General features: G+C 36.4%; 1 protein-coding gene across 5 annotated transcripts in view; it reads right to left on the bottom strand.

Annotated features, from left to right (window-relative positions):
* DLC1 (DLC1 Rho GTPase activating protein) overlaps positions 1–21339 on the bottom strand; it is a 263297-nt gene that overhangs the window by 128090 nt on the left and 113868 nt on the right. For all 5 annotated transcript variants that reach the window (XM_069014032.1, XM_069014033.1, XM_069014035.1 and 2 more), the window contains one exon: positions 1832–1865. In XM_069014032.1, coding sequence (XP_068870133.1) covers positions 1832–1865 — 34 coding nt within the window. The remainder of the gene's footprint in view (positions 1–1831; positions 1866–21339) is intronic.

The following is a 21339-nucleotide window of genomic DNA, read 5'->3' as shown; positions in this document are numbered from 1 at the left end:
ATTGTTGGTATTTCCAAATAAATATCAACACTAGTATTTTTGTTCTCTTACAGCAGACATGCAAATATGTGATATTCTTTTTTGAAGGCTTTCACACCTTACGTATATCTTTGTCATTCATGACTATAGGTGATGTCATTCTGGTGAAGTGACAGCAGCAATGATCAAACACCAGCAAGTTACATTGCAAAGCATGGGATCTGAACGTCTGATTCAAGGTCCAACTGCATTTAACAAAAGAGCACTTACTGCCTCTGGAACCAAGTGACTAGGCCTGACTTTAATAATCATCTCCCTCATGAATGCTTAATATTGCAAAATAACCCATCATAGCCTCAGGAACTCCTGAGCTGTAGAGTTAAAGAAATGCCAAAACTGATCAAAAGGCAACCACATATTCATTCTCAGTCTAGCTTGTGCTCATGTGCATGGAAATGTCAGCAAACTGATTTCATGCGGCATGAAGTTCCACTTAATATTTGTAATATTAAATGTAATACTGTCCACAGAAAAAAACAGCATAAAAGTCTGACCAGAAAGAAGGAAAAGGGAGAGAAACTCATATACATATGTACAGGTTATAAAGTGTGTGTCAAAAATACATTTATTTTATATGATTACCAACACTGACATTATAGGTAATTTTCACACCAAAGAAGTAAGCATAGATCTTTGAGTTTTATTTGAAATTAGCTTCCAATGGTAAGGCCAGTTATAATCAGTTTGCATATTTTGACATAATTTAGAAGATGTGACCAAATATGAACTGCCTCAGAAAAAGAAACACCGAATAATGCTGCCTGTGAAATCCATAAAGAAAGATCTTATTAAATAAGGGTCACAGTTTGGGAATTATTTCTGAACTTTAACAGCTAAAGTAGCAACATCCTGAGCAGACAGCTCCATAGCTTTTATAGTACCGACTGTTACTCTGGATTTTCTCTCAAACAGTTTTTTTAACTATTCCTCTCCTTTAATAAGCAAAAGAAAAGAAACAGTCTGAACCAGGTTAATACAAGAAAACATCACCAACAAAAATCAGACATAAATCTGAGTGCCAGGTGGAACTTGGGTATTTTGAGGTATTTTTCAAGCTATATTCAAAGTACAGTAGCAAACTATCAATTAAAATTGAAGACAAGCAACTGACAGAGATTCTTGAGAGCTATAGTGCTGAGTGGAGTGTTCTCTAGTGTTTTTCACAAGAATACATCCATTTGACAGTGTCTAGCAGGCAATCAGTAACAGATTTCACATCCCAACACCAAAGCACATTCAGTGTTCAGATGACACGTATAACAGAAAACAACAGAAAAACAATTTTTCAATATTCTAGAAGTATTTAGCCAAAACAAATGTTACTATCTCCAGTGGAATACTCCAGGTAACTGAAATTTCTTGCCATATTTAACGACAGACAGTAAAGGTTACACCAAGTCAAAAGGCAAATTCCACTGACTTGAGAAAGCCCATTTGCACCCATGTTTGTTGATTGAGACATCAAATAAATCATAATAGATGTTAACACCAAATAACAAGTTAGTAACTACAGGAATACTGACATGTAAGGAGCAACTGCAATTCAACTTTGTAGGACAGTTTCAAACATCCTTATTTATATGACACAGAAAACTGGACTGCTTTTTAGGAAGAGAGATTACCCTATTCAGGAAACAACAAATAGCCTTTATACAGACATTGGTCAGATCTGTAATCCTATACATTTGAAAGCCCACAGCTGAAGCCTGTCTTTTATCACTTAGTTAAGTAACAGAGTATTCCAAAAACAAATACAACAAGGAAATGAGAAAACGAGTAAATATTTACTCACCAGCCTTCTCCTTCTCTGAAATAACTGGCATAGCCTGAAAGAAAACAAAGAAGATACCACTATTAAAAAATATTAGGGAATATTTAGGGAATACCAGTAATATTAGGGAAACATTATGAAATCTTGGGGTAAATTTTGTGAGTGTCTAGAAGGTCTGGAAAAAACTGACTTCTCACCGTGTTAAGCACTCTGGAGAGAAACATACACTTCCCATTTGAGTGTCTTATAATCTATTGTGAAACTAATTGCCGTTAGAAAGAACCAGGAAGGAGAGAAGGGAGGAGATGGTGTTAATAAGATACTCCTATGATCACATTTTGAAATAATCATCCTAGAACACATGATCACAAAATTCCTCTGGGAAATTACTTAATAATTTTGAGGGAGGAAGACAAAATCTGTGTGGCTGAAGATTAGACTGAAATGCCAAATCTTTATTCTGCAGGCTCAAATATGTGTTGTTCTATAATAGACCAGTTTCTTACTTTTTATATAAATTTTCAGAGACAAGTAATAAAATTGTTTTCATATTTGCTATAATTGTTTCTGGGCTTGGAAAATTGCATGAGATGTCTCTTTTTTTTTTTTGCAATAGATGTAGAATTTTTTCATATTATGCTTTTCTTTCAGACTAATATAGAAGAACTTTCTGAGAGTATTTTCCCTAGAAAAAATGTGGCTATAGATTGAATTAACAGTAAAGTGAAATTTATATATCAAACACATAAAAAGAATTTTAAAATGTGCTCATAGCATAAAGGCAAGAAAGTCTAGATGATAAATCGGCTTGTGTATGCAATGTATGCGGAACTGCCACATGAGCTAAGGTATCAATTTTACAGCCTTTTCACTTATGTTAGTCTAGTCTTTATTCAGCAGATTTTCCTGCTGCAGATTCAAAGTAAAAGAAAAAGGGGAGAGATGAACAGAAATAACTAAACAACCAACTTCAGACTTGCTATAGAATTTCTCAAAACAGACTTTGAAAATTTAATTTCAGGATTTGATTTGTCCTGATATATACAGTACTGTTTCATAGCATTTTCTGCATAAAATTTCAACAAAATTTCAACTAGAACATGTCTTAGATGATAGGCATTAATATATGCCTTTTGTGATTCTTTCTTTTTCACCTGTACTCTTGCTGGCTAAATGTGTGTTGTTTGATTTTGACATTCAAAAATATTATACAATCAGATCAGACTAATATTATTCAAACCAACAATAGCCTTTTGCTGGAAAAGCATTTTTCTTGCATTATACAAGCATATATTTGTTCAGAAGAAGGACCAGTAATGCAACAAAGTCATTAATTTCCATCGACTGAGGAAAATTAACATGACAAAAAACAATAAAATCACAGAGTGAATCCAGTTTAGGATTCAAAGAAAGAAAAAGTGTATCATGTATTAATTTTTATAAAAAGTTGATATAATTTTGAAAATGAGTATGTATTTTTCTTCTCTTTCCCAGACTTAAGTGGTTACACTGGCTAAGATAATTAAGAAAATAAGAAAGAAAACCTCAGATTCACTATTCACATTAGTTCAAGAAAAAAATTTGTAAAGACAACTTTGTAAAGAGATGAAGGTGAGAAATAAGCAAACAAACAGGAAAAAACCCCTAATGGCACAAGAAAGAATGAGGAAATATTAGTGTGAATCAAATGAGAGGGTCAGGACAAAAGAAGGAAAGATGGGGACAGGTTAATATCACACTTTAATGTTGAGCTTTATTAGCTAGAAAAGGTATGATTTTCTTATCAAAAGAAGGGATCTTCTTTTGATAAGAAAAGCTTAGAGAACAACACTGAGATGGCTGAAGATGTGGAAACCAAGAATGTCTGCACTGAAATCATAAGCTGTGTCATGGAAAAGAGACAACAGTTTGATGGGGACCGCCTCCGGAAGGTCTAAAATACAAAGCCAAGATGAACAGCTCAGGGGAAGCAGTTAGAGGACTCAATGGGGATACAATAATGACAAGTGGAGAAGATAATTTTCTGGTGGCTTTATGACAGACTTAAATGGGCTTTTATCATCTTTATAATTGCACTGCGAGTCACTGGCAGTGCCTTTAACCTGGATGAACTCTTCCTAAACAGCTGTCATCATTCACATTAACATGTAGATTTTTGTTCATATTGGCATATCAGATTTAATGAGATTAATCAGATTAATCAGTTGTTAATAATGCCGTTTGTCACATCAATTTATTTCCTGGAAATATACAATATTTCTAATCAATGATCATTAAAACATGTTGATTTACAGTGAAATATATTTTAGTGAATTTGTTAGATGGCAGTCTTAAAGGTTGCTAGTGTTTAGTGGATTTAACCCAGGTAAGAAACTGTAGCAGGAAATACATAAAATCATCAAGCCTCAGGGCAGATGTGGAAGTCACAAAATTTATACTTCTGTTAAGTAAGATGAAGAAGCATTTTAAGTTCCAGAAAACTGAAAGGTAGAGTGAGGTAGAGTGCTTTCAAATATCTGTTTTCTAAACAGAGTGCAGTGCTTCTGAATTAAGATGTAAAATGAGCTTAAAGTTCCATCCACACATTCTATTGCTGCTCAAATGCTGAAAGAAAGAAGCCTAAATGGACATTGCATCTCTTGAAAATCTAAAATAAAGTAAACCATGAGCAAATATTGTTGAACAAGATCTCAGACAGTCCTCCTATTGTTTAGTTTTTTGTTAACACAGCTACACATGCTGCTTACATGCTGCCCAGTGGGAAAACATGATTGTTAGTTATGAGAAATGCTCTCATCTTCAGTACAGTTTTGAATTCACTGGAGACCTTCCAATGAGTTCCATATGTTCCAAATGAATTGCATTCCCAGGAAGTGATTTAACATTTCTGGCAATGGAGCAATTAAACCGGATTTTCCTGCTTGACCAGATGGGTTCACTGTAACTTCACATTATTTCTCACTCTCCTCACAGAACTGAAGAGTTGGACTAACAATTTCTGCATGATCAGATCACGTGTTTTAGAAAAAAGCAGATGCCTACCCTTCAAAGATTTCAACAAACACCTCCCAAAGTCACACCTCTCTCTATGTTTCTAACAGTATGTCCTCTTAGCAGACCCAAGAAAGAAGAGGAAATAAAAAAGGAGAGAAAAAGAGGAAAAAAGCCAGACCACTGCTGAAATATATGCAGCTTTTTCTTTTAAATTAGAGGATGGGATTTTTAAATTATGAAAATCTTATTTGAAATGTTATATGTTTTTTTTTGTGTACATCCTTAGCATATTGCAACTGTGTCATTGAAAATATGTGTGCAAATATGACTGTAAAGTGTATGTAGAACACTATAGAATTATAGAATCATAGAATAGTTTGGGCTAGCAGGGTCATTTAAAGGTCACTTCTCTGCAATGAGCAGGGACATCTTCAACTAGATCAGGTTGCTCAGAGCACAATCCAACCTGACCTTGAATGTTTCCAGGGATGGGGCATCTACCACTTCTCTGGGCAATGTGCCAGTTGTTAGTGTTTCACCATCTTCACTGTAAAAAAATTCTTCCTCATATCTAATCTAAATTGACCCTCTTTTCACTTTATTACCATTGCCCTGCCAAATAATGTGCCCTCATCTTTCTTACAAGTCCCTTTTAGGTACTTTAGGCCACAATGAGGCTTTCTCTTCTCCATGTGGAACAATCCCAGCCTTTCCTCAACCTTTCCTCATGGGAGAGGTACTCCAGCCCGCTGACCATCCTCATGGCCGTTGTCTGGACTCCAGCCCTTCCATATGCTTCCTCTGCTGGGGACCACAGAGCTGGACACAGTCCTCCAGGTGGGGTCTCACCAGAGCAGAGGGGAAGAATGCCCTTCTTCACCCTCCTGCCCATGCTGCTTTGGATGCAGCCCAAGATTGTCTCATGGCTGGCTCATGTCCAGCCTCTCACCCATGAATACCCCCAAGTCCTTCTTGGCAGGACTGCTCTGATCTGTCCATTCCTCAGCCTGTGCTCATACCAGGGGTTGCCCCAAGTGCAGGACTTTGCACTTGGTCTTTTGAACCTCATGGAGTTCCCATGGACCCAGTCATCAAGCTTGCCCTGGTCCCTCTGGATGGGATCCCGTCCCTCAGGTGTGTCAGCAGCACCACTCAGCTTGGTGTAGTCTGCAACCTTGCTGAGGGTGCACCCAACTCTACAGCCTGTGTTGTTGATGAAGACATTAAACAGCGCTGGTCCCAATACAGACCCTGAGGGACACTGCTTATCACTGATGTCCACTGGGACATTGACCACTACCCTCTGGGTGCAACCATCCAGCAAATTCCTTACCCACCAAATGGTCCAACCATCAAATCCCTCTATCTCCAACATAGAGAGAAGGATTCTGAGGGACACACAAGTCAAAGGAGTTACAGAAGTCCAGATAAATGACATCTGTAGCCCTCTCCTTGCCCACTGATGTAGTCATTCTATTGTAGTCAACTAGGCTGGTCAGGTAGAATTTGTCCTTGGTGAAGGCGTGCTGTACATTTTGAACACGTATTGGACATTTTTCTTTAAAATTGCTGTTACCTTGACCATACAGATATTATTACCTAGTAATACTGGGTTAAATAGCCACTTCCTGTGAATTTTATTAGATGGTGGTATTCAGTTTGGTGGAAAAGGTGTCTTCCAGCAAGAAAAAGAAATGGTAAAAATTCTGGTAAATCAGAACTTAAATAAAAATTTTGCACAAATTAAAATTTTGTTTGACCCAAGCAAAATGTTCTTCTGGCTTTAAGAATATTTTAACAGGAAAGAATATTAAATATGAAAACAAAAGCCCATAATTTCCAAGAGAAACCATTCATTTTTGCCATGAGCAGTTCTTCACTATGAAATAAGGAAAGAGAGAATCCCCCAGCACACTCCAAATGAGATTCCTTCCATTGTAGTGTCAAAATTCACATATTTCATCTCTGATCTTGGATAAAAAATTAGAACCATAGCTTTCCAGATTAGAAGTGGTGTAGTCCATAAATATGTGCAGTGTCTTGGTGGTGAAAGCAAGAGGCATCATCTGCAAAGAAGACAGACCTGAACAGAGCTGGGCTCTCCCTTAACTGTAGGCAAGGCTGCATTATTTGTACACTGACTCCAAACCTGCAGAGAAAGCCACTATGATTAGAATTAAAGTAGCTTTTGTTTTGGTTCCTTGCACTCACATAACATAAACAGTTCTATCATGACTGACACATTTGTAAAGGGCTGCCCTAGGTGGCAAATATTTGTATAAACTGGCTAATTATTGTGGAGGAGCAGGTATCATAGTATTTCTGAAGAAATTATCCAGTTACATCTATTTATTGTTGTAGTATCTCATAGAAACATTGGAATGTCTCTATATTTCAGTTTTACAAAAAAAAGATACAGCATCTCTATTTAAAAGTTAATAAATCCACTTTTTAAATTTTTTTTTATTACAGAAGATAAAGTGCATTTGGCATTACGTGAATCACATTTTTATTACTGCCTCTCAACCAACAATGGATATTTTATTAAGTCCTTCCATCTTAAAGGTCTGTCAGCTATTCAGCTTTTTTCAGGTATTTGAATAGGAATGCTGGAAAATTTCCTTGCTAATGATGCAATACATCTTGATTTGTAAGCATTTTTCTACAATTTTGCATGAGGAGATAATATCTTTTACTGCCCAGAGTGAAAGGAAAACTCCAGGGCAAAGATGAACATATGGGGATTTGACTAGAAAGAGAAAATCCAGCCTTCACAGGTGGCTCACTATTGCTGAGCTTAAGATGTTATAAATCCCCTACCCTATTTTTGGAATCCCTTTTATGTTATTCACCTCTTATTCCTGCAATTAAAGATCATGGTATAAATTCTCACCTTAGTGGATGCTTCTGTTATGAAAAATAGAGATAGTAAAATTGTGGTTTCCACTGAAATTATTTGCTTCAAGACCAAATCCATTCTATAAAACTAGAAGCCTTATATTGCAATAGAAGCAGAAAAGAGATCAACCTCCAACGGCTGCAAACACAGAAAATAATGTTATATTTATGTTTTAGAGAGGATCATTGATTTCAAGACCAGAAACAGCTATGTAGATTGAGATATATCTCACTTATCTTCTTTCTATTCAACTGATCAAAACAAAAATCTAAAATCCTCTAAGTATGGATGATGTACTGAGCTTCTAACAAGAATAAAAGGAGGTAATATCAACACAATGTACAATTACCAAGGAAGGATAATGAACCAAATGACAGAGAACTCTATTCCAGTAAACAAGAAGTTTGTACCTGAAAACCGAGGTAAAAAATGCTCGGTCAGAAAACAAATTTTAAGGATTATTCAGTTTATCATTAAACAGTGTGTGTTCTGTATAATCTGGAGTTCTTAAATAGACTTCTTATTTTATTTTATTTAGAAGGTATGCTCCAATTTGCTTAATTTGGATAAGTAGTAATTAAAAATTAACTGGGCTGTTTTACAAAAGAAAAAATTCACAATCATTCAGATGGTTTGGAATTGGGAAATACTGCAGTCCATAAGCAGAATTTCCTCAGGAATATCCCCATTACACCAAAATACTGAGTAAGTATCTCTACTGGTAAATTCTGATCTTTTGAAACCAAAGCCTTTCATGCTAATGAATCAAATTAAGAGAGTAAACATGTAGAAAACCCTTTCAAAAATTCCAATTAATTTCAAGTGCCATAATATTTTAGTATTTGCGTTGAACAGAAATTGTAGCAATAATATAAAAAAACCCACAAGAATGATTAGTTTATAATTCAGACTTATTTACAAAACATTATTAAACTTGCTGTTTTTAAAATTAAGTTTTCTGTTCCCCACGATTTTTTTTTTTTTTCCATCTGGGTGAGGAAAGAGAAAAAATAAAACCACCAACTTTCATGACAGACTAGCTTCAGAAGTGGAATTTAGACAGGTCTTTCTTCTTTGTGGTCTTTAATTTTACTGAAGAGTAGAACGGAAGGCAATTAAAATCCACGCAACAATAAAGCTGCATCAATTATCTCATTTTTAAAAAGAAATTAATGTCACATTCAGACGTGTCTGGCTAAGCTTATGACAACACTATGAATTTAATTGTAATGGAAATACAAAGCTGTATGCTTGCCTGCATGTGTTCTACTCCAGTCTGTTGCATGCTTCTCCACACTTACTTGGTTTCCTGACTAGGTATTTCTGTTTGCTCGAGCCTCTTTATGACCCTCAGGTCATGCACAGAGACCTCTTCTAGTTAGTGCTGGAAGGTTGGCAGTTCTCCTTCCATGAGGCCATTGCCAAGAGCCTTCATTTGGGGTGGTCTGATAATTTCCTCTGTCTTCGTCATTCAGCTGGCAGAGTGTGACTCTCATTGGAATGGAAGTACTAAACAAAGATGCAGGGTAACTGTCTTGTGTTCTGTCTGGTCTTATCACTCTCCATAGATCCAGGTAAGCTCCCAATGCTCTGAAATCTGTCAGGACCACATGAAGCTGGTTCATATGACAGACAGGACAAAAGCCTGTCTGCAGCTTGTCCAGACCATTAAGTAGAGCTTGGCCATAGTAAAGAATTAATTTCTTTCTCTGTAGGGATACTAAAGCCTTCACAGCAGTATCTGCAGGTTCCTAAATACCCCAAGATTTACTGTCACATATTTTGTGAAAATTTATGATTTTTTTTTTCAAATTAGCAATTGCTAGACCTCAGCTTCTTTATATATAAGGACTCAACTTGAAATAAAAGCAAAGGTTTAAATAAAATTATTTTTGGTACTTCCCAGGAGTTCACGAAATAAGGAATTTGATTTTCACTTAAACTACCCTCTACTTTCTGGGATGGACATACGGTATTTGAAAATGGGGTCAGTTAAATTTTAATTCCATGTTAAGGAACATTTATATAGCTTTTGGTAATAACAACAATCTGTGCTTCCTTTCATTCCCCCAAACATGTGTATCTCTTCCCTAAAGAAAACATAACTTGAATGTTAACACCAAAGCTGAGATGTGACACACTACGTCTAGAACTGGAGCAGCCCCAAGAGTGCTCATGCTTTTCATCAATCGGCAGTTGTTCTATTACCATTCATTTACACAGAGAGCTTTTTTCCCAAGCTCACAAGTAAATTTCTTGGCTAATATTTATCTTATAAAACCTTTTACAATAACAAACATATGAATAAACCCTGCAACATCGGCAAAACTGAACTATTTGGGAACCAGAATGCATGCAGCTCTATAAGGCAACAGTATAAAGATAATTAGTCTCATGTTTCTTATTAGTTTCAACATCATGTAATGTCTACAAATGTGATTTTTCCTTAAAGACCTGAAGTCTGAGGAATGTTTCTATGTGGCTGACAGGAATCCCAGGTGATTTCAGCTTTTACTTCTCCCCTTATATATAAAATTTATAACCTTAGAACATGTTTCATGTAAATAAAAAATTCATAGTATCATGTGATGATAGAAACTAAAAATTGTTACATGATGAGTCCAAGTTACAAAGCACCTGTGAGCACCTACTTGCAGAACAAAAAGGGAATTTAAACCCAACAGAATCATACCATTCCTGTCTTTCCTTAGCCACCTCAAAGGAAAAAAAGGAGTCTTTTGTCCTTCATCCTGAGAAAAGCAAGTAGCTCTTACTAATTTTGAAGGGTGCAGATATGAAAATGAGGAAGCTCACCTCATGGCTACAAGTGCCAGAATCTATCATAACACCGATGCTGCATCTTCATGAGCCAATTGAACAAAGCTTAGCTATAGAAATCATCAGCCTTGTAAGGGAGCAATCTGATTCTAATGATCTTTCTGATACTCAGACCAAATCCAGTGGTTGATTGCTGTCTACATTTTTGTATTCCACTAATGTTATTCTCCTGGATGCAGATATCACTGAAGTTAGCAGCCATAACTCTGCAATAGTTTCTGGAATATTATGTGTGAAGGATCAGTTTTTATGCTGGTCAAAGAGACCTCACTGCATCCAGCTTTATGTTCTGCATAAGAAAATCAGTGGTAGAGCATTGCAGCAACTGACACCTACTGGGAGAGCAGCGACTACTGAGATTTACTATGATTGATCCTGTGTGAGTTTGCACTCTTGAATCTCTGCAGATAATCCCAGCTGCAGAGCCTCTTCCCATTGTTAGCTACAGCAGGCTGTTACAACTGTTTGGAGTTCTCTAACTAAATAAATAAAAAAGCAAACCCCAGGAAGCTAGTTTTTAAAACACGAAATGTAAGTTTTGGAATGAATATTGATGCTTACAGTCTCATGTATATTCAATCACTGGGATACTACTTTTGTTAGACCAGCTGGAAAAAGATCTAAAGCAGATCCTCCAGGAGGCTCTTGATCTTGTGTTTTATTCCAGGTGTAAAAGAATAAATTACTACAAAAGTTACATTTCTTCCATGATGATGAAACCTTTACTTTCTGCAGAACCTCACAGTTATTTGCTCAGAAAGCTGCAGAGTCACAAAATAGTGATGCTAATTGTGAGATGATGGAGACAGGAGAGGAGTAGCATGCCAGACAGAAACAGTGATGGGTTTGGGAGCATCAGGGGGGTGTTCGATTATGGAAAAAGAGTACATCAAACTTTGCAAGGTAGTAGGAATGAGAATAAGAGAGTAAGTGTCAAACTAATGTATTTCAGTAAGTTATCACCAACCCTGATAAAAATGATAATTATCGTATTTTATTTTGGTTTACTGATAGAGAAACATAGATTAACATAAATCACCCTATTTTTTTTTACAGTGAGAGGAAAAATGACAAGCACTAGTAGCACACAAGATGACAGTGGTTATACCTTGGGCAGGAGGTGGAGGTATAAAGGAGGGAAATAAAATATGCTACTGGGATCTCATTTGCTTATTTGACCATATTCTTGGAATCTCAGTTTGTTCATGCTTCAACATGCATGTGTAGCAAGCTTGAGCTTAAAAATAACCAAACACCAATGTTGTGGCTTTACTAACTCAGTATATCTCTAGATCATCCAAGAGAAAAAGAGATGAAATGAAATGAATTCTTTTGCTCTCTGGATACCTAGTCTGTTAACCTTTAAACATTTGTCAAGGGTTGGGTGACGGAGTCAGTAAATCAAAACCACAGGTTTTGGGTGAAAAGTAGAAAATTGGCATTTTAGTTAATTCAAGATTTCCTATTTCTTTCAATATAGTTAAGTTCAAAAAAAATTCAAAGGATATTGCTCGTATGAAAACAACCAAAAGAGAGGAAAAAGAAAGAAAATCTCATAACAAGTAAACATGAGAACTTTCTTTTTCTGAAAATAAATGGGAGCTTTGACTCCAAAAAGAGCTTACGGAAAGGATGCAAAGTAGTTTTTAAAATCCAAATATAAAAATGAAACCTCTAAAAAATACCCCAAGCCCTTGAAAAACCTCCTTGGAAAACAAAAGATTCATCTGCACAGCTGTTGTATGCTAACATGCTTGCAACCTAATCACCTTTCTTTTCGTTTGAGAAAAAATATACAATTATATCCATTTCTATTTTAATATTTAAACTCTGGTCAAACTGAGTATCAAATTCCCTCTGTTCAAAACCCCCAATACCTGGTTATTCTGGTACAGTTAATAAACCAGAGAAATATATGTTTCATCTGCCATATAATTTCCTCAGCTGGAAGTGCTACCAGTAGGATCACTGTTCCAGGTCTGTGATATGATCAACTCCTATTACATGTCTTCAGGGTCTTTTAACACCTTGTTCAACAGAGTAATCCCTGAACTAACATTTTCTAGTACGTACCTACATGGAGAGGCAACAGCACAGACAGCACACACACTCCATGTCTTCTGTCTCTGCAGTAATTGCATTTTATTCTCAGGTATTATCTGCCAAGCTGGGAGCTCTGATGTCATAAAAACACAGAAACCAAGGGAAATACATCTGTGAAGTTTTGCTCATGCTGCTGACATATTTTAAAAGCCTGGGAGGAAGGAGGGGTGTTTTGCAAACGATTGCAGGGGATTCTGGGTTCCATTCAACACCTTAATAATCAGCTATATATGCTGCAGGTTAAAGTTAGGATGAGCTTAGTGCATGGGTAAACTGGCAGACTAGTTACTCCTTTTCTTAGAGCAAGACTACTGGGGAGTCATGGTCTGCTACTAAAATTTTAATAGTAGTTGGACAATCTTTTTTGCCACTTACAAATCTTACAAACATCTAATTTTTCTCATCTTTAAAATGTAAGTAATAATGCTTTACCATTAAAAGGAATGTTTAGGGACTTTCAAGCGCTTAAAAAGCCAATTCTGCAAGTATTTCTGATGGTTGTGATAGACTTTTCTACACATCATGCATAAAAGTGTAGGATTTTGCAAGATTAACACATAAAAAAGTTAATTAATCTTAGTTTTGGACATATACACTTTTTTCTTACAATTACTAAACTTTTCTACTCTAAATGATCTTGCATGCTTTGTATTTTTGTAGCTTGCATTCTGATATCAAAATGTTTTCCAGTAAGAAGTTCCATATTTTAGTTCAGTTGTTTATAAGATCTTGATTATTAGAATCAGTGAGAGTTAGGGTAGACACAGGTCCATACACCACAAAATGATACTGCAATTTTTATCTTAATTGACAGGTATAATAATTTTGTATTCAAAGAATGGCCAGCCATAGCTGGTGAAGGACATGCTCTGTCTGAAAAATCCTTATTTTGTAAACTCTTTTTATGGGGCACTTAAAAGTTGGAGATTATTCAATACTGCCATTCATTTATCTAACATAAATTCCAAACAATTTTGTTTTCTATAGATGATACATTTCTAATTCATGGGAAAAAAGAAATTTTTACTGATACACAGCACAATACAGAGCTGTGGTAGGAACTTTGCCAATTACTTCAGTAAGTGAAGCCTCAAGCTGAGGCAACCTGGCTCAAAATCTTCCTTTCTGTGTTGTGTCCATTTCCTTTTTAAAGTCACAGTTCTGTGTAGGCAAATATGGATAAGCATGAAAAATAATAAAAATCTACTCTTAAAACACAGGATTTCTATTAAAACTTTTACTAATTGCTACATTTACTATGAAGAGAGCCCTTTTAAACTCCTTCCTTTTCCAGAAGTTCTAAAATTGCTCTTCTTTCAGGATCACTTTATTTATTTTGTTCTGAATTTTATTTTTGGTTTCTGAGCAGAGAAGTATCTCATCGATGTCTGTGTTCCCACGCTATTCCCATGAAAATCTCACTCAGGCTTGCAGACAGATGCACTGCAGATCCTGAGAGTACTAAGAGGGTCCAATTCTGTGAAGTGCTGAGCATTTCCTGTATTTCCCCAGGATCATGCCTTACTAGTACAGTTTCTTCCTGAATTGTTCCAACTTTCCCAAACTTTGCGTGGCATATTACAAAAATGTAGTTCACAGTTTCTAAACTTTCAAAACTTTCCAGAGGGAAACAGCACACAAGAGTCCAAGTACACTTTTGGCTTTCATACCAATACCAGTTCCGTAAGGAGAGTTTGAATTATTCTGTATTTTAGTTAAGAGGGACTATTACAAGTATGAAGCATTTTCTGCCATTACACTTTTGACTGAATCTTATGTTCACACTCAACTCTTCTAGAACCAATTTTTCACAAGCATTTTAAAATATTCCTGACCGCTACAATAGTGCAAAAAACTCTAAAAGGCTGCAAACCCCATTTCATCACATGGAAAGAAGAGGTGCTTTTTAAAAAGCAGTTAGTCTGCTGACTGGCAGAGTAGATTTATGAAAAAATAGCTGTATTTCATATGAAAAAGGTTTTGTGAAAAGATTTATATGAGTAAGATAAATATAAAATTTTGTATCCACCCACCCATCTTTAATCCCTAGTTTTGCATGTAAATTCAAATTACAGGCTGGCTTCAGGAAGGGTAGATATCTTTTTCAAAAAAACCCTATTTATTTCTTGTGTCTTGGCAGCAAAGTAAGCAGAAATATGACTTAGTGAAAATAAACCAGCCAACCAACAAACAAAACAACACTGTACCAATCCTTGTATGAGTGCTTGTTTTTCATTGGAAAGAAGAGGGGAATGCAATATCCTTGACCACCCATGTACTTTAGGCCTTCAAACTCAGTGTTTGTGATCTGAACTCAGTTCAGGAAAGAATGGGCTGTGTATGCTGCAAGTTGCAAAACTTGCTGTGTCTCTCAAAACAGCAGTATAGAATGAAGGTTTTATTTATATTTGTCTGTTTTTTAAGTGATGTGGTGATAGTTGTGATAAGCTAACCTACAGATAAATTAGATCAAGATTTTTCAATCTGCCTTTCTAATGCCTATTTCTCCATTGTTTTGTATTTCTAGTCTAGTCAAAATTTGCACCACTCTGATTACTTTTCATAGTCAAATCCTACTCCTTAAAATCTGGGCTTAACATGATTTAGAAAAGAGGGGAACATCCAGATGTGAGAACCCAACAGGCTAGGGACTATTTAGACAAACTAAATGTATTCTAACCTGGGAGACTAAAGGAAATCTACCCAGGTATGCTGAAAGAGATGGCTGATGTGATTGCAGGATCACTAGCATCAGTGGAAAACCAGGACAGCTGTGGGGTGTTCCTGATAGCTGGGAAAGACTTACACCTATATTCAAAGGAGGTAAGAAAGCAAGGACTCTAAGCTTGTAAGCCCATCTCAGACCAGGAAAACATCACAGAGCAGACCTTGGAATCCATTATCAAAGACGTGAGTGACAGGAAGGCAACTGGGAGCAATCAATGTCAATTAACTAAGAACAAATAATCCTTGACCAACCTGATTTGTCTTTCAAGATGTAATCACTGGCTACATGGGCAAGAAGAGAGCAGACAATATAACATACCTTAGCGTTCATAAGAATTTCTACAGTGTCTCCCAAAGCAGTCTCATTTTAAAGCTGGAAGCATGAGCTGGAAGAGCAGACAGTGAAATGGGTTGAAAACTGTCTGGACTAACATAACTCAAATTGCCAAACCATTAAAACTGACATCTTTAGCCAAGGTATCTAGTTCAAAACCAGCTTATCTCTTAGAGTTTTTAGAATGAGGTGGAACTAATTTGTTCTGGGCTCCTAATGGAATCTGGATGCCCCTTTTAGATGCTGTGCAAAATGGCTGAGAAGATAATGCCAAACACTGCTGAACACAGAGGAGCAGTTCTGTACTGAGTCTGAGGAAAACATAAAATTCTGTGAAAACTAGAATCAATGAGATTTCAGGGAGTTCCCCAAAAAGCAGAGGATGGGAACTTTTGGAAGCTGATATATCTCCTGCTATGTGCACTGAGTCCTATGAAGTCTAAGAATTTCTTGTGAAGACATCAAAGAAATGTATAAACTTCAAGCCTGAAATCCAAGCAGGAAAAAGATGTTGGCTCAAAGTATACACTTACAGTTGCTGCAGATGTGACAGATTGTCTTGAAGTATTTTCCACGGACATCAAGAAAAATAATGGCAGCAGAACGAGATGGTGTTGCCATAAGTAGTAAAAAGAAATTTCTGTGGGTTTGCAAGTGGTCTGAGGAAGCTTAATTTATGTTTGTGAGAATGTGACAGTATTTACAAGTGTACATAGCTTCAAAGCTACATTTGGACAGGACTAAACAATCCAAACCTTCAGCTTAATAAACACCACACAAAATACCACATATTTCAGCACTTGCTCTCCTGATTGGTATGTGTGTTATGAAACCTGAATATTCCTAACAGAGCAGTCCTGAAATACTGTCACAAGAAGCACCTAGTTCTGGAGAAAACCATAATGTTTGTATATACATAGAAACAACCCTGGCATACTAACAAATACATTGCAGCAAGTTTCCTGATTTTTTTTTCTCCTATGCTGGAAATTCCATAGTTAAGTTATGAGAAAGTTGAGACTAAGGAAAATATGTCACAAAAGATTGACTACTTTTCCATTACTAGAGAGGGACTTCAGGATAGCCTCTATCTTCATCTACTCTGTTCTCTCATACGAAGCTATAGAAAAGCTGCTGCAGCAACAGATTTCTGGCTTTCATTAAAAATTAATATGTTCTGAAGGCAGTTAGATACTGTTCAGACTATCATTGATTAAAAAGTATTGAAAGTGCTGACAATTATTACTTCCTGATATTCCTATTTCTTTTGCAAATTAACATACTCATGTATTGTAAAATTTAAAGGATTTCAATAATGTGGTTAGTTTTTCTCCTAGTCCTTCCTTCCTTCCTTCCTTCCTTCCTTCCTTCCTTCCTTCCTTCCTTCCTTCCTTCCTTCCTTCCTTCCTTCCTTCCTTCCTTCCTTCCTTCCTTCCTTCCTTCCTTCCTTCCTTCCTTCCTTCCTTCCTTCCTTCCTTCCTTCCTTCCTTCCTTCCTTCCTTCCTTCCTTCCTTCCTTCCTTCCTTCCTTCCTTCCTTCCTTCCTTCCTTCCTTCCTTCCTTCCTTCCTTCCTTCCTTCCTTCCTTCCTTCCTTCCTTCCTTCCTTCCCTCTCACAAAAATTGCATGAAGCAAAGTAGAGGACAGCAGCTAGTCTACATCTTACAGGAAATTATCCACCATGCATTTCAATGAAGTAGTTTTCAGGCAACTAAAATATTCAGGAGAGATTCAGGTTCTAGGTCATAAGTATTTGGCAGTAAGTTAATCTAGTAAATTAAATAAAATAAGCCAGATACAGAAAAGAAATAAAATTTTGTGTAGGACATTATGATGAAGGGAAAGAAAAATAAATCAGTATTTCTAGTAGTTGTGAAGAGAGTCTTCTTGAAGATTTGTTTAATAATGAAATTGGATGCTAAAGAGAGTCTTCATACTATCCCTGGCTTCTCTGGTCTGTATCTCACTTCTTGTGATTTGTGATGAATGCTTTAGAGAAAAGTATTGCCAGCCTTTTGTCCTTTGAAAGCCCCTGGGTAGCAAGGGGGCTCATTCTGTTCCAAAGCCTAGAGGTGATGAAATAAAATGTGAGCTTTTATTTTAGTTCTTATTTTCCTGAAAAAACTAAAGCAAAGAAGTTGCCGACATACTGATTAACGAACAAATCTTGATCTTTTCATAACCTAAGAAAGAAATTACTGTGGATGGGAACTGTTGGAACAAGAGAGACTTCTGAAACCATGTCACATCTTTCCAAGGACATGGAAAGATGGATCCAATACTGTTTCCTAGGAAATAACCTAATATGTTTTAAAGACTTGAGATGATTCCAATCTGCAACTTTCTCTTGTAAATGGTGTAAAAATTAACTATCCTTTTGCCATTAAAGTAATACAAAATTGAACTTTTAATTGCATTCTGTAGCAAATTAATCAATCTTCTTACGCCTTTGCTGGCAAGACTTAAAAGCCAGTCACTCCCAGATATCTTTTCCACATTCCTACATACAGTTATCAAACCACTTACTATACTTTGGGCTGATTCCCAAGTGCTTGCCAGGAATGAAAGATATGATATACTATAAAGGTATTTACTTCTGAAGTGACAAAAGTGACCTCAATTCCATCCGTATTTATTTAATTTGAATTACCTGTGGATAAATGAACTTTTCCAGGAGTAATCACTGATCATGATCCCATGTAAAACCCTGAACACAGGTCTGCCACAGTAATTTTGCTAATTAAACTTAAGAGAAATCAGCGGGAAGATTTTCTTGACTTTGGCAAGCACTGAATCATTTCCTAGATCACTGCAGACTATCTTCCCTCTTTTTTTCTGACTTCAAATGCTAAAGAAATTGATGTTTCTTTGGTCAATTCAATTTCACTTTCATCAGATGCTTTATTTGACCTGTCAGTTTTACAAGCCGCTACTGAAATAAAGTTTGAGAACAAACTTTGGTGCCTGGGAACAAATTGAATGTACCTCTTCAAAGAAGGGTCATGACATGCCTGTGTCATGTTGTACCTCATGTGGGAAGGAAGTGAACTGTTGAGCTGCCTTATGCTCAGAAAGCCTTCTGTCACCTAAGTCACAAATCCAACAAGACAAAGTCCATTTCCTACTGTCAGCTATGGAAAGGAGTCATAAAACAATTAATTAGCCTTTATAGTGCTCAGTTAGAGGAGCCAGGTTAAAAGCAATCTGGAATCTCTTTTTAAAATGTCTAGTTACATAATGCAGCTTCTGATACCAAAACTACTTGAAAGGAGGCTGTAGCAAGATGGGGATCAGCCTCTTCTCCCAAAAAACAAGCAATGGGATGGGGGGAAATTGCCTCAGGTTGCACCAAAGGAGGTTTAGATTGAATATTAGGAAAATATTTCCACATTGAAGGTGTGGTCAAGAATTGGAACAGGATGCTCAGGGGAGCGGTGGAGTTACCACTCCTGTAGATGTTGCAAAAGCATATAGATGTAGTGTTTGGGGACATGGTTTAGTGAGGGAACTTGCAGTGTTAGGTTCATGGTTGGATCTTAGGTGATCAGCCTTAATGATTCTATTATTCTACTTGAAAGAAATTTTCTCAAAGTAATTTAAGATCCTATTACATGGAATTATTTTCTATGTGTTATACAACTTACCTATTACCTATAAGTGAAATTACCAAAATCTTTTAAAATTACTTTAGTCCAAAATAAAATGGGCAGTGGAGCAGAAATCAATGAAATGTCTCCCATTTGGATTAATTCCTCCTGCAGGTGAGGAACACAGCTCTCTAGCACAGTGGGCTCAGTATGGTTTTAATGAACAGCTGATGGGGCCAAGACTTGGGAGAGCCACAGGCAGAACTGGCAAAATTTTCCTCAAGTACAGCCTTTTAGTGGAAGGACAGCTGCACTACTTGGGAAAAACTTATTTAGCTGAGGGAGAGTCAATTCCAGAGTATCTAGAAACTGGCAGAGCAAATGTGTTTGTTGAAGAGCTGGAAATGAAATGCTTGGTAAACACCAGAGCTCCCAGTGCTGGACATTACAGCTGAGCTGCACCAATGCTTGCAAGAGTGGGAAATTCGTACACGCACATACACAACCCATGAGACAAAAACAGAGCAACAGCGTAATTACTACTTTGATTCTAGCTATTAGAATTCAGTGAAAACAGTAAGGAGGGATTTAAGGCTTGTACAACTTCTGTGGGAACTTCAGAGAACCACACAGACCTCAACAGGAATTAAGAAAGGATTTCCCGTGCATTTTATGGAAGTTGCATGTTCCATGTGGATTCACACAGGAAGGTGATTTACTGGTTGGAAGAACTGAGTCAATTTCTCTTTTTGAAAGGTGGTATTGATGGTGTTTTTGGGGTAAAATCTGCTAATAATACTGTAAGATCACCAGACAGCAGGAAATGCAAAGTTGTGCCTTTTTTTTCAAGTAAATTCTAAAGACTATCTGCTAGAAGATGACAAGACGTGTGGAAGAAGATAAAGGTATAATTTATTCACATAGATTAATGATTAAATCCACTCCTTAATAGCTAGAAGAGAGAATATTTAAGAAACCCCTCAAAACTAGGAAAAATTATGTGTAGACTTTTTAAAAAATTTTTTTATAAATTCCTCAATCTATTCTGTATTAATAAAAATAGACTTGCATTTAAATTTTCTACTTAATTCTTCATATACACTTTCTCATCATAGTTACATATTACATGCTTTTCTCAAATGATACTTTTGCATATAATTTATTTATGCCATTTCCATAATATTAAGTATAAATTACTCATTGTATTTCCTGTCTAAAATGGTTTTGATTTTCATTTGTAGAGATGGTTGACACTCACCAATTTCAGATGGAAATTATCAGTCATCATCTTCATATTTCACCTAACACAGTCCAAATCAGCACCTACATTGCTATTCCTTTATTACTGGCTTCTGATCTTAACTCTGACAGACTGTGACCATGCTGATTTGTTTCTTTCTCACAGTATGCCTTCTTTCCTGGATCAAAAACATACTCATAGATGCCTTGTTCACTGGCTTATCATGTCAAATACAGTCAATCATTGCATCCAGCAATTATTTCCCCAAAGACTTATAAGTGTCCCTTCCCATGTGAAATATTGCCCCTAGCCCATTGTTAGTTGAAGACAAGATAATGAGAGAGCATTTTTAGGAATGTTTTACTCACTAATAATTCTGTGATTTTTTTTGTCTGTCTCCTAGTGTGAACTGCCTTACCTTTAGACTGAAATCTTCTTGAAATAGAACTGCTACTAAAATTAAACAGTATACTTGCAGCAATTGAAGAAGTAAGAACAGTGGTGATATTGGTAGCCTGGTAGTACTTTTGCTTTAGTTCTCATCAAGATCAGACATGCTTATACTTCACAAACCTATTTTAAGTAGTGACAACATTATTTGTGTTACTGAAGCACTCAAAAGCCACAGACTTGGACCACAACCACATTGTGCAAGATCCTGTACAGACAGGGCAGAAGAATTACCCATACACCAGAAGGAAAGTAACCAGCATAAAGCAACAATCCTCATGCAGACTGATGTGGGAGTACAAAGAAAATGATCGTTTGTGTCATATAAATAATGTTCTAAGTATTCTGGGAACCCTGGG

The sequence above is a fragment of the Aphelocoma coerulescens genome, chromosome 4 (genome assembly GCF_041296385.1).
Source record: "Aphelocoma coerulescens isolate FSJ_1873_10779 chromosome 4, UR_Acoe_1.0, whole genome shotgun sequence".
In the NCBI taxonomy this organism is placed as follows: domain Eukaryota; kingdom Metazoa; phylum Chordata; class Aves; order Passeriformes; family Corvidae; genus Aphelocoma; species Aphelocoma coerulescens.
The sequence above is the reverse complement of the archived record's forward strand: the minus strand, read 5'-3'. Positions and strand labels throughout refer to the sequence as shown.